The sequence below is a fragment of the Orbicella faveolata genome, unplaced genomic scaffold, assembly GCF_042242905.1.
Source record: "Orbicella faveolata isolate gen_17 unplaced genomic scaffold, um_ofav_v1 contig_3, whole genome shotgun sequence".
Lineage (NCBI taxonomy): Eukaryota > Metazoa > Cnidaria > Anthozoa > Scleractinia > Merulinidae > Orbicella > Orbicella faveolata.
In genome coordinates this window covers 19,950,185-19,963,079 of record NW_028301558.1, presented here as the reverse complement: position 1 = coordinate 19,963,079, position 12,895 = coordinate 19,950,185, and the positions used below count along the sequence as shown (strand labels likewise).

The 12,895-nt window shown below is 40.3% G+C and overlaps 1 protein-coding gene and 1 non-coding gene across 2 annotated transcripts; both read left to right on the top strand.

Moving 5' to 3' along the window:
* The first annotated feature begins 66 nt into the window (after nucleotides 1-66).
* Nucleotides 67-138, top strand: Trnah-gug (transfer RNA histidin (anticodon GUG)). Its single transcript has one exon. It is a non-coding gene; the product is annotated as a tRNA-His (tRNA).
* Nucleotides 139-3,165: 3,027 nt separating this feature from the next.
* On the top strand, nucleotides 3,166-12,171 carry LOC110061538 (uncharacterized). Its single transcript, XM_020768369.2, has 6 exons — nucleotides 3,166-3,310; nucleotides 5,839-5,868; nucleotides 6,498-6,544; nucleotides 7,188-7,269; nucleotides 7,993-8,535; nucleotides 9,491-12,171. Exons 1-6 carry the CDS (start codon nucleotides 3,248-3,250, stop codon nucleotides 9,776-9,778), a joined length of 1,053 nt encoding a protein of 350 aa, XP_020624028.2. The 5' UTR covers nucleotides 3,166-3,247; the 3' UTR covers nucleotides 9,779-12,171.
* Nucleotides 12,172-12,895: the final 724 nt, after the last annotated feature.

Genomic DNA, 12,895 nt, shown 5'->3' with positions numbered 1-12,895 from the left:
GCAAAGCCGTGAATTTCGGACTGCCTCCCGATGACAACCCCAAAACCAAGTCCTAAAGAGGTAAGCGCTTCGATGGTCTAATGGTTAAGACGTTGAGTTGTGGCCTCAAAGACCCAGGTTCGATTCCTGGTCGGGGCATTAAATTTTTTCTTTTTTTATTCCCTATAGAGACGATGAAAAAATCACGCAACAAACCATGTACATTCTCTCGTTAAAGGATCTTTATTAGTTTTTGTTACAGGCATGAATAAAAATGTTTTTTCACTCCTCTGATTCTGGTGTTTTTACAATTTGTTTGACAAATGCTCGGTACGCCAACTCGTCTCTGTTGTCCCAACTGCTCTTCCACGCTTCCCATCCGTCCTCAAATCCCTCCGGCAACTTCTCCAAACACACAGGGTCTTTAAACGAGATGGACTGGTCAGCAAGCATCTTCTCAGACAGCATTTTTCTGAACCTCATCACCTCATCCGTCAGCTTCGTCACCTCTTTCTTCAGGAGGACATCCATAGCGTGAGAAACGGCGCATTTCATTATCTTTCCAAGAATACCGTCATGAACAGCATCCATCACCCTCGCAGCAAGTTCTTCTATCTTCTCCTCTTCAGAAACCTCCACCTTCGTCTCGCTCTCCTCTGAAGACATCTTCTAGTCGCCTAGCTCAAAACAACAATACTCACTCGACACTCACGCAAACCCTTTTATTCCCATCCGAACCTCGATTTCATGCACGTCACAACCTCGATCTCATGGATTGGCTATCGCCTTATTTGGACATGCGCGTCACAACCTCGATTTCATATTTCTCCTTATTTGGACATGTTGCCCTTATTTGGGCACGCGCGTGACCTGGGATGCAAAAGACTGCTGACCTGTGACGTCACTGCAGACGCATATTTTGATAACCCCCTAACTCATGAATATATTCATGAGCAAATCCGGCCCTCTGATTGGTCGAGAGCCTTTTTTAATGATATGCACGGCCTTCTGATTGGTTACCGCCCCTATAAGCGTCCTATACTACTTATTTGTTACCACACTATATTACAAGTAACAAGTTTAAGTAGTTATATAGTGCGCTCAAACGAACTCAGCACTGTACTAAATTCAGTTCCAATCTTACTTCAAAGTTACACAACTTATTTTCGTATACCTCGTTATTGTTTAAACCCTGTTGTGTACGGCAGTAGATTTTACCAATATGGTTCTTTACGAAGCTTAGATTGAAAACATATTGTTACATGTATACTAAGTTTACTTTAGTGGTAATCACGTGCCAATCACGTGCCAAGATAGCGGACTTTTAGTTATACAGTGTAGTTACGTCTAAAGATGAACGTTATCTAGAAGAGGCAAACTACAGAAGCATTTTTAAAGCTGTTAGTATACTTATGATTAGCTCTGGAGATCAGTTAACTGATGACTGGATTGAAGTCCTCATTCCAAACTAATAAAAACTTACCTAGCGTTATGTGTCATGGAGACTCTGTGGTGTGTCAATCAGCTGTTCGCCAAAGTGTAGTACACTCCCAGTAATCGACGTAATCAGGCTGTAGATCCTTTTACTCACAAAGTCACAAAGTCACAAAGTCACAAAGCTTCTCCTGTGATAATGGAGGAAGCCCCAGGAGAAAGCAAATTTCTTGCCTTTCGTAATTCTTCTATTTTGATTAGCCATTTGAAACGAAAGCTATCAAAGCGATGTCAAAAAAGTGGTGAAATATCAACAAGCTTTGTCAAATGGCTAGTGTTTTATACTGTCCCTGGTATACCTTGATCCGGCATTCTAGCTTAATTTTCCTATGTTTTCACATTAAAAAGTAGCAAGCCCCGCTAAACGCGCTAATTTTTATGAAGCAGATTCCCATTTGGGATTGCAAAAAAAATTGATTCATTGTACTGTAAAATGATTCATGCGATAGTTAGCCTGCATAGCTATTCAGTGATATTTCGTTTGGTTTGCTGATTTTGGAAAAAAGCCTTGGATTACGGTTGTTTCCAAAAATCATTAATCCCCTCAGGTTTCTCTGGGATCACGTGAACTGCCTATTATACAGAAGCGTCCATACAAAGTACAGATTTGGCTCTAGTTGTTGGCACCTTCAATTCCCTTTCTCTATAACCCAGAAATGATGACCGTGTACGTAATAAACGTGATTTTCCTGGTTACCTTGGCTCGATTACCAGCCGCTGTTCGGGAAAGGAACGTAGACCAGACACGAGAGAGCGGCGGAAATCGAGCCTACTGGTTACCCTGTTCGGGCAATAATCGATTCCGCGTCCAAATTACACGATGATTTATTTCGTGTGTGTTCTGTTTAGAGACATCTAGAGGGCCTCCGATGCCGCAATTGTAACTTTCATATTCCCAGGTTGAACTCTCATATAAAAAAGACGGAGTGCTCGGCGTACCTTTTAGGAGCCAAGCTCATGAAACGAGATCTTGGTAACTCTTACGGGTTCTTTTCAAAACGTCCGACGAGCATCCCCGTCCTTTTTATATGGGAGTCCCCCCGGATATTCCTCGTCTTGACACAGGGATTCCATGATGGAGTGGAATATTGATATCACTCGCAATATTTCCAGGGAAAAACTGCTTTTTTTAAACGTTTTCTTACAAAAGTCTTGCTCATTTTCGCAGCACCGTAAACCATATGACGGTCTCGGGGAGGGGGGTGACTCCCATATAAAAACGGACGGGGGTATTCGCCGGAATTTTGAAAAGAACCCCAAATAAGAGGTACCAAGATCCTGCTTTGTGGGCGTCCCTTGAAATTTTTCGGCCTAAGAGGTACCAATTGTAAAACAGCACTTCATCTCCTGCCATATTTTGTCGGCTCAATACGGTAAAAGGTACCGTAAAAGCTTCCGCTGTGGAACTTTTCAGGTTGAACACCCTAAAAGGTTGGAAAACCGCTTTTTTAACGCCTAAAAGGTACCACGAGCACCCCCGTCCTTTTCATATGAAAGTTCCCCCGGGAAGCCGGTGAGGCTTGATTGTTGCTTTTGTTCGTTGTAAACCTTAAGGGGGGGGGGGGGTTCATGATTCGGGGAAACTTTTTTATCTGTTCATTTCGATTCCCTTCACTCCATATTGTGTTTGGCGTCGCGTGAAGTGAGGTATTTTTCAAGTCAGCTTACATAGAGTCGTAATAGGGATTGAGACACCTGCGTACAGTTAAACAAAGTAGTGTTCTTGGTAGTCGAGGAAGACCATTCCACTGTCAGAAAACAGAAAGACGAAAACATGTCGATGACATTTGTGTCTGGACGGCAGCGTCCAGAACCAAGTCAACAAACAGTTCAATCGGTAAGTGGTAAAACTGTGTAGTTTGCTTGAGTTTTGGGGCTGAATCTAACAATTTTTGACATTGGTTCATCGACGACGGATGATTCCCTATTCAAATTCATTTCAACTTCATTCTGTTAGCTTTTATTCTTGACAAGGGATTAAACCCACCTGGAAATCAGTCCCTCAAATCTTAGTTGTAAAAGTCCTTTCAAGGATAAGCCTTCCTAAAGTAAGCTCTTGGGCTTACAAAAATATTTATATACTCCGCAACTCCGCTCGCTCCTAAAAAAATAGAGCTAAACTTAGATTATTAGCTCGAGATTTCCTGATTTACCTCATAGAAATCGATAGCGAATAATCTAATTGTTAGACAGTTCTTACTAAATTTCAATTTCCGATTATTTCGCTACATATTAAGCAGTATTTATAACTCCACGCCTAAACAAAATCGCGCACGGACTGAATTGTTGTTGGAAATTAACAGAGATTCCAACCCCTTTTGAAGGAAAATAGGGAGACTCTTTTAGCACAGGAGGCGGCAGCCTCAAGGGGGGTGCGGGGCCATGCTCACCAGGAAATTTTGCAAATTTAGGTTTTCTTAAATGCCTTTTCCTGCATTTTGGAGCTGCTAAATGGAGTAAGACTGCTGGCCTGATGAGTCTGCACAACACGCGGCGAGAGACTGGGTGAGATGATATGAGAAGAAAGTGTAATACATCGCAAAAAAAATACTTAAGATTAGCCTTTTTTCCCTTGTTTTCACAATTTTATTATAAATCGGGAGAATTTGATAAGAGCGGGAGGCAACACATCAGATCGGGAGTCTCCTGATCAAATCAGGAGGGTTGGAATCTCTGAATTAAACTTGGGTAATTGTGAAGAATAGCTCCCGAAACCGACTGTCGGTAAGCCGTCAGCCGACAGGTTACCAACAAGCTACCGACAGTCCACTGACAGGTTACCGACAGTTTGTTAAAACAAAAAGTTTGCTGTAGAATAAACAGGGATAGAGTAATGTACCCGATTGACAAAATGGTTTCAAAAGCCTGAAAACAATTAGCAATACCACAGGCAGACCACTCTATGTGTTCGAGCTTAATAAATGTGAAACAAACAGAATCTATGAGGGTTATGAATAAAGCTCTGTAAATTGCATATCTAATATACATCTCGGTTTGAACATCTCAATATGGTTAAATGAAACGTTAATCGACTCATGTGTGGTGTTTTTTCGCCTTCCTGGGCCGTCTGAGGCATCTTTTTACGAAATTACTTTTGGCTGGAGACCAGTAAGACAAGAGAGGGAGACAAGGCTTACAACATGGCGGCTGCCAGATGCGACCTCCTCCACTTCAAACTGGAATTAATGCCAAAATACTGAAAATCTCACCTGAATGGCCATGGTTGTTGATTGATGAGATTTTTCTCTATCTCTTTGCTGAATTTGATAGCTTCATCCCTTCAACATTTTCCGAGAAAATCAATGCTGAAATCAGGAATACAGCTTTCTCAATATGATCGGTGTCAAACTCAGTGACCAAAGGAATTCAATGCATGCAGGCCATTTCAAATCTACCAATCAGCGCTTGGCATCGTGGCAGGCTGCTGTGGGATTATTAACAATAGAATGTTTCTGTTGAGACTAGAGCTTAAAAAAAAAGAGAGCCACTCACTTGTTAAACCTCAGAAATACACATAATAATTGATTTTATTAGTATGGTCAGCAGGCAAAGAAAGCGGCTGGTGTCTGATAACCTTTATAGCTAGGGTAGTGGATTCTGTCTTTCACTTGCCTGGTGAACATTCAAATGAAGTTTCTTAGGAAAATATTTGAGGAATTTCATATCACAGAAGTACTGTAAGAGATGAAATTCTGGGGGCTAGTGGGAATAACTTTCTGGCTATTACATTATGGTTACAAGCCCAAAAATTAATTTCCTTTGCACTCTGATGGTGAGTTACATACAGTAGGGTCCATCTTGTGGTACTGTGCCCATGTAATGTGATACAACATAGATTTATGTCATCATCTACAGGGCTCTCATTAAGTATTGAGTCACCTGTAGCCTTGATCTTCACACCTGTAACAAACTTCTTCCCTTTTGAGTGAATTGTAGCAACTATAGGCAAGTTCATTTGTAACATCAAGGGTCCATCAAACATACTCAGCCCTGCTCCATGTTCATTTTTGTGCCATCAAGGGTAGTAATAGGTGTGGTAACATGTAAATGATTTGAACCAAAATGAATATTACTAGTCACATGTAGTGTAGTGCACTCTTGTCTGCACGAGAGTAGTCCTGAAAAGTACTATTTGTTGACAACTGAAGGTTTCCACATGGCTTCTACTCGGCTTGCTGTGGCATCAGTCACCTACAGCAGTCCTTTTCACAGCAGGATTTCCCTGGACTGCAAATGTAGATATCACAAGTCTAGTACTCAATTTCTATTAGAGTTACAGCACAAGACCAATGTGTTGTAAATTGGTCTAAAGAAATAATCTGAAGAGATGCATGTTTAATGGTATATATAATTTGTTTCTTTCAGCTTCTGGATGAAAATTCCCAGCTTATTCAGGTACATATGGCACCTTATGTAATTCATCAGTTGTTTCTGTAAAGCTTCTGTCAAACATAGTCACACAACTGTAGAATGTTCACTTGGTGTTTTTTTATAACCTGGTGCAGAGACCAGAGGTTTTATTTGGAACATTCAAGGTGACCGAAACCACAAAAGCATACTATAAGACAGGGCTGTAGCCAGTATGAGGCAAACTGAGGCACTTGCTTCAGTTATTTTTTGTCACTTAAATTGTTTTTTTTCGAAGGGCAAAAGTAAAACACTGCTAAATACATCAGAGAAGGAGAATTTAACCATGGGCATTGCCTCAGTCATAATTTTGTTCTTGCTATGGCCCTGTAAGAGTTTGTAGGAGCTCTGTGGGAGTTTGTACAGATTTGAAATTTGATTGAAAACTCTGAAAAAATGTCTGCCCTTTTCCTATAAAAAACTGCAAATTATAAATTAAATTTAAAAAACATTACCTGCTGTACCCTCTTTCTTTTGTGCTAGCACTTCTGCATGCATTTGAGTAATTTTGGGTTACCTACCTGAGAGAGGAAAAAGATCAGAAACTTATTTTGAATTCATACATGTACAGAATGATTGGATTGTCTCTGGACTAAATTATGTCTTCTTTGCTGCAGGCTATTGTGGACTACCAAAGTAAAGGAAAGGCTTATGAATGCACACAGTATGTAACATCAACCCAGCCTGAATTTTAGGGAATTAGTGTAATCATTTTTCCAGAGGCCATGATCTTTTTGATAAGTACCCAAGAGTCAAAGCCTCTGGGTAAACTTGTAAGGAGAGCCAGATTAGCCACAGTGGCTACATATTTGTTGAGAAACCATTGTTGGACTTGGACGTGTGAGCACAATCTAACCAAACCAAGTTTTTTTGTTTACTGTGTTTTGTTCTGTCCGATGCATTGGGCATTGTTATCAGTGTGTAGCGTCCTTGATGGCTATCATGCATGTTTGACTCTTAATCAGGCAGTCTGGGTTTCAGAACTGGCTAGGGTCACTGAGTTGAGTTCTTTGTTAAGTCACTGAATTGCATGTAGATCACATTGCCTGTCTCCATGCAGGTGTATAAGTGGGTACCTGCGAAATGCTAGGGTGATCTGGTAGTATGTCAGAGGGCTAAACTTTGATGGACTTGCAGCTCAAACAGGGGGATTAAGCAAATCTCTGAGTTGTTTGTCCTTTGGAAGCAGCAATAAGTCTCAGTGGTGTGGCAAGGTGGTCTGAATCTCACTAAAACTTTATCTTTTGTTGTTGATGTACATGTAGGTGTTAATCATTGACCATTATGCCCTTTACTTTTGTTTACAGATATCAACAGCTGTTGCATCGTAATCTAGTGTACCTAGCCACACTGGCCGATTCCACCCAAAGCATGCAGAACACCATTCCTGTATGTGAATAATTTGTAATGCAATAATTTGTTTCCATTTCAGCAGAATGATCGTAACTAGACTGTGAATAGTACTTTTGTTCTTTCCACCAAAAATTGCTTGGTTACAACACATCATTTTGTGGAGCCACATTAAATTAAGAGAAAGAACAAAACTCTGGCTATATGCTCAGGCCTGAGTAAGGTGTCTGCTCCATGATTGACTGTGACAATTGATTTTTAGCAAAAATATAAAGTGATGCTTTACAATCTAAACTAACGCTTTTCAATATTTACATGTAACCTCTTATTCTATTTCACTTGCACCTGGCGTTAATTCTCTGATACCCCCAGCCCCCAATTCAATGTTGTGGAGGACCGGTTCTGTTAGTCTGTGCAGTCTTAGGAATAGAAAAATCAACATTATTTGGGGGGAAATGGGGGGGGGGGGGGGGGATGTTTCTAAGATGCTCAAAAATTGAATTTCACTGTGAAGTGTCTCAACACTTTTGTCACTGATTGATAGTATACTGATCTACACTTTCTTGAAGTGCCTTCTATTGGTGTCTTTAGTTAGTCTTCTCTTCTCTTATTGACTCTAGCATGTCATGCTGTGTCAGTCAAGCATCTGGCGAGCTAACCAAGGGTCTTTGATGATGTCGATGTATAGGTCTACCATCTCTTTGTGATATCACTTGTAATGGTAAAACTTTACTTCTTATCACTGGCTCTTTCTTTGAACAGGCTCCTGGCTCACAAAGTGGTCCCAGTATGAAGACACCTCCAACATCAGTGACGCCACCTTCTGGGTCTGGCATGCTTCAGCCAGGGCTACCTGACATGACATCAAACTCAGGCTCATCTACAGACATGATGCCAAGTGCACCAGGATTGACAGCTGGAATGCCTTCTGGAATGAACGATCCTTTGAAATCCAACATGCCTCCACAACTTGGAGGAATGAGTGGTCCTAGCACAGCTGGGTACAGTGCTAGCTCAGTTGGTGGGATGGGACAGTCAACGTCGTCACCTCCACAACTGCAGCATCCGCCAATGACAGCACAGAACCACATGGGCTACCCAGGTAACCCTTCTCAAAGCCAACCAGGCCGATCCGTTGCGCCGCCCACAATGTCAGGACCAATGGGGAATTTACCACCTCAGGTGCCTATTCAGTCTCATGCACCACCCATGGGCCAACACATGATGTCACAGAATCAACAACAATCTCAGCAATACATGATGCAGCAGAGACAGATGCAGTTCAGACAAGGAGCACCTCAGCAGGTCAGTAGATTTTCAATACCAAACTTCTCCTTATAATTTCATTAGGTTACAAGGCAGACAGGTAGCACGAATCAGGAAAATCAGTTCAGTTGCTAGCAGTTCAGCTTCTAGCAAATTCACAGGTGCTGAAAAGACTGAAAGAATCATATTAGTTTGGAAGTTGATTTAATATTGCAACTCAACTGTAGTACATATGCATTTAAAACTTGAGTACAGTGTAAATGTAGTTAGGAAATGACATAATCGATAAAAGTGCCGGTTTTTTTGTCACTGACTTGTATATTTTAGCAAGATGTTTCGGCTAACTCTTAACTAACTCTCTTATCTAGTACATAATTTACATGTACATTGACTCTTTGTCTTGCTCATTTGAAGATCTCTTTTTGAACATTGGTAGTCAAGACTGTTTTTTAGCTTTAATTATTATAAATATTAATACGATTCCTAGGGTGAGGTACTCAGTTGTAACTGCAGTACATGTAACAAGTGCAAAGCCCTTTTGGGGCTTCAAATTTGTGATTTTACGTTGACTTTTTCTGGTTAAAGACTTTGTGTTGCCTATATGTGGTACGCTACTTACTAAGGAGTTTTTGGGGGATCCCAAGAGGTCTAACGCAGGGTTGTAATGTTCATGTGAAATAATTGTTGTAGCATCAATTTCATTTACATGTTCTGGATACTATTTGGATGAGGTTTGATGTACCTACTGACATGTATGTAAAGACTCAGTAGTGGTTAATTCATTTACACTTCCCAGTCACACTAATACAGCTGTACGTGCTTATTCCCAAGTTGTGCCCTCCTGGGACTCATTTGGGTGTTGTACAGGACAGGTATTATTCTTTGGATGATTTACTTCCTTATTGTTCTGGCTTTCCTACCTACATGTTGTCAATTGTATGTTTTCTGGTCATATTTGTTATCTCTATCCAACTCAGCCATTTTTGTATCACAGATGCCTCAACAACAGCAGTCATTGTCACACAGTCACCCTGGATATGGGCCACCTACCTCAGGAGGAATGCCATCAGGAGGCATGATGGCAGGCTACCCCTCACAACAACAAACACAAAGATACAATCCTTACCGACAGCCACCTCAGCAACAAGGCTTATCACACATGCCCTACCCAACACAACAACAGCCATCTCCAATGCAAGGGCAGTCAGTTATGGGACAACAACCATCGCTGGGTCAAGCACCAGTTGGACAGTCACCCATGCAGCAACCACCCCTTGTGTGACTGACATAATCAGTTGCAAGATTGTGTGACATGATTTGTTATAAGTTTGTGAGATGACTTGTGGCAAGGTTGTGTGACAATGCAATGTGATTTTGTGGTAAGGTTGTGTTGCATTAGTTGACAGGATTGTGACATTTGTGATGAGCTTGTGTGGCACGTATTGCTACATGATTGAGTGACACGATTAGTGCCGAGATTGTGTGACAGTCACTCACATAATTTGTCAAGATCTTAAAACCACATTGTGGTTCTAATGTAATGCCATAGGTTCTCCAGTTACTTCTTTTCTGGTCACACCATTCACAAGAACTAAGATAGAACTTTCTCCTTTCATGGGAAAAAGTCATCACAGATTAAGTTGAGTCAGACTTGGTAAATACAGTGGAACCCCATTAATATAGTCACCAATGGGCCATGAAAAGTTGGCCATATCAACAGGGTCACCGGATTAACGGATCAATCCTCATGACTGGTCTAAATTGAGTGACTCTTAACAGATATATCAAGACTTTAATAACTAGCATCCAGAGTGCAGATATAACTTTAGAAAAATTGAAACTTCAATCAATTCATACAATATTAACAAAGGAAAAATGAACAATTTATTGAACATTACTGGTTGGAGTGGCCATATAAATGGGGTAAAATTATAAAGGATTATCTGGGTTGGTATTTCAAAATGTGGCTGTTGGCCGTATTAACAGTTTAGCCCCATTAATTGGGTTTTCTTATAAGAGAATGTATGGGTGTTTTGCAGGGACAAAATGAAGTGACTAATATTTAATGAGGTGACCATATCTAGGGGGTGACATTAAAGCAGGGTTCCACTGTAGCTGACTTTTATATCATACTATTTGTTACGTACAGTGCTGTATGCACATGTATATCACATTGTTTTTTACCAAATGAATATGACGAGAATTAGGAAAAGGTTTCCTTGTAGAGTTCACAGAAGGTATCAAACTGGTTTGGTCAAGTTATCAGTTATTCTTTTATGTTAAACACTATTTATTCACTGCTTTTCAAGTTTTGAAACCTGTTTTCTTTGGAGTTATCCAATGTGAACTACTTACTTTTAACAATATTAGATAAAAAGAAGTTAGGCTGAGTTTTAAAGCTGTCTGTTATTGTTTATATTCCAACCCTCAAACTACTAACTTCCTACTAAAGTGATTGAACTGTCATATTTTGTCCCACTAGGCCAGATCCTGTGTAGTCAGTCATACTACCTTTTCCCAGGCTGTCATGGTTACCGTATGTTGCATGACATTTTCCCCTTAGACAAAGTGATTTGAGTGTGTCCTAACTGACGATTTAGCATCCAGAACTCAGCTGGATCCAAAGACACCTTTCTCTAAGTACACAGCAATTTGAGGTGGATTCATGCTGCTTTAAAAATGTCTGGGTTTGCTAGCTATCCCTTCACCTAACATGCAGAAAATTTAATATCTCAAACAAATCAGCAAAACCGAATCTTGCACAGCTAGAGGTTGGATAAATCCGTTTTTTTACCAGGGTGACACGAGTTAATAGGGAGGTTAAGCATGGTGTTTACGGCAAACGGCAAACAGCAAAAATGAAACTTGCGCCGTCTCTCTTCAGCTGTGTGTACAGTAGAGTGAAATTATTTGTATTTACAATGAATAGTAACGGACGTTATTCCATTTTTGTGTGCATTATTTACGGATTAGAAGAAAAGAACTCAAAATCAGAAGTTATCTCTGCCGTTTCCCGTCTGCCGTTAATGTCATGCTTAACCTCTCTAATGCCCAGCTGGCTGGTGGAAAATGAAAAGAAAAATCTTAGTAAGAACCATACAATTATTATTACCTGGCCTAAAAGTCTTATTAACTCTCACTAGTTCTTTTTATGTACTGATAACTGCATGGACCTTTTTGTCACACTTTTCCAATGCTTTCATATTTCAAACTAATAACTAAGCCTCGCCACTCTTAATCATACAAACTCAGGAGAGTATGGGACCCCAAACTTGGCAATTTTTACAAAGAAGTGTCAGCAGGCAAGTGTTGTCCCCTGACAGACATTTTTTGTTAAAAAAAAAATTGCCTTGTTTGGGGGTTCATAATTTTGCAAGTTTGCGACTGATATTCATGAAACTTCATACATTTTCTAAATTCAGTGCAATAAATTGATCTATGGAAGGTTTTTTTTGTACATGAGATACGAAAGTGTTGATATGGCTTGACATCAGTGAAAAGGTCCATTGACAGTCTTTGTAATTATATGTAAGAGCCATATGTGGTACTAGGTTTTCCGTGGTAAGCCTTTGGCAGCCAGTGGCTTCGCTATACACAGTATTGCTCTTTCAGCACTCCTGGACTTGGTGCATGTTCAATAAACTTGATTCGCTCAGTAAGAGAATGTCGCTCTAACTTTAGTGGTGTAGTTGATTTTGTCAGCTTCAAACCCGGTGTGTGCGTGGTGTGCCATGAATGCCTTGTGATGGGCTGCACGTGTGCACTAGCAACAGTAGGCACCATCCTTTGCATACATTTAGAGGCTACCCAAAATTGATTTGGTAACATATACCAGCAAAACACTGGCCACAGTTTCTCTCCGCGAGGCAAGGTTCATACAAGAAAGACAGAGTGTGATGTTTGGATGACCCAGTCCCAAGCTGCCCAGCAGTTGCATATGCAAAACAAAGGCAAGCAGCGATTGTAATTGCAAAGCATCTTTCTAACATTTTGTTTTCAGATTTGTTGCTAAACTCTAAGCAATTTCTCTCACACTCAATTTGCTTACTTGTAGTCTGAAGTCACATTCTGCATCAACCCCCTTTTGTCCCACAGAACTGAGAGAAGACTAAGGCAAATGGTTTGCCAAATTCACAGCAATTTTGAAAGTTATTTTTTTAAAATGTTTTGTTTAACACTAAAACTTTTTTCCAGAAGTTGTTTTGCAGATGTGTAGATTCAAGTGGAAAAGTAAAATAAATGGTTATCGACACTTACATTGTAAAAGTGTACATCTTTTAAGCTCCATTCATGGAAATGATATTTTTATTACTAACAATGAAGCCAAGATTTATACTTTCTCAGTGAGAACAGCCCAACTATTAACAAAAAGACAAAGATTTAACACTGAAACCACAAC

Excerpts from the sequence above, each read along its gene's own strand:
- LOC110061538 (XM_020768369.2), top strand. The coding sequence starts at position 3,248 with ATGTCGATGACATTTGTGTCTGGACGGCAGCGTCCAGAACCAAGTCAA. Across the intron at positions 3,311-5,838 it reads GTCAACAAACAGTTCAATCG|CTTCTGGATGAAAATTCCCA; the intron begins GTAAGTGGTAAA and ends TGTTTCTTTCAG. Across the intron at positions 6,545-7,187 it reads AAGGCTTATGAATGCACACA|ATATCAACAGCTGTTGCATC; the intron begins GTATGTAACATC and ends TTTTGTTTACAG.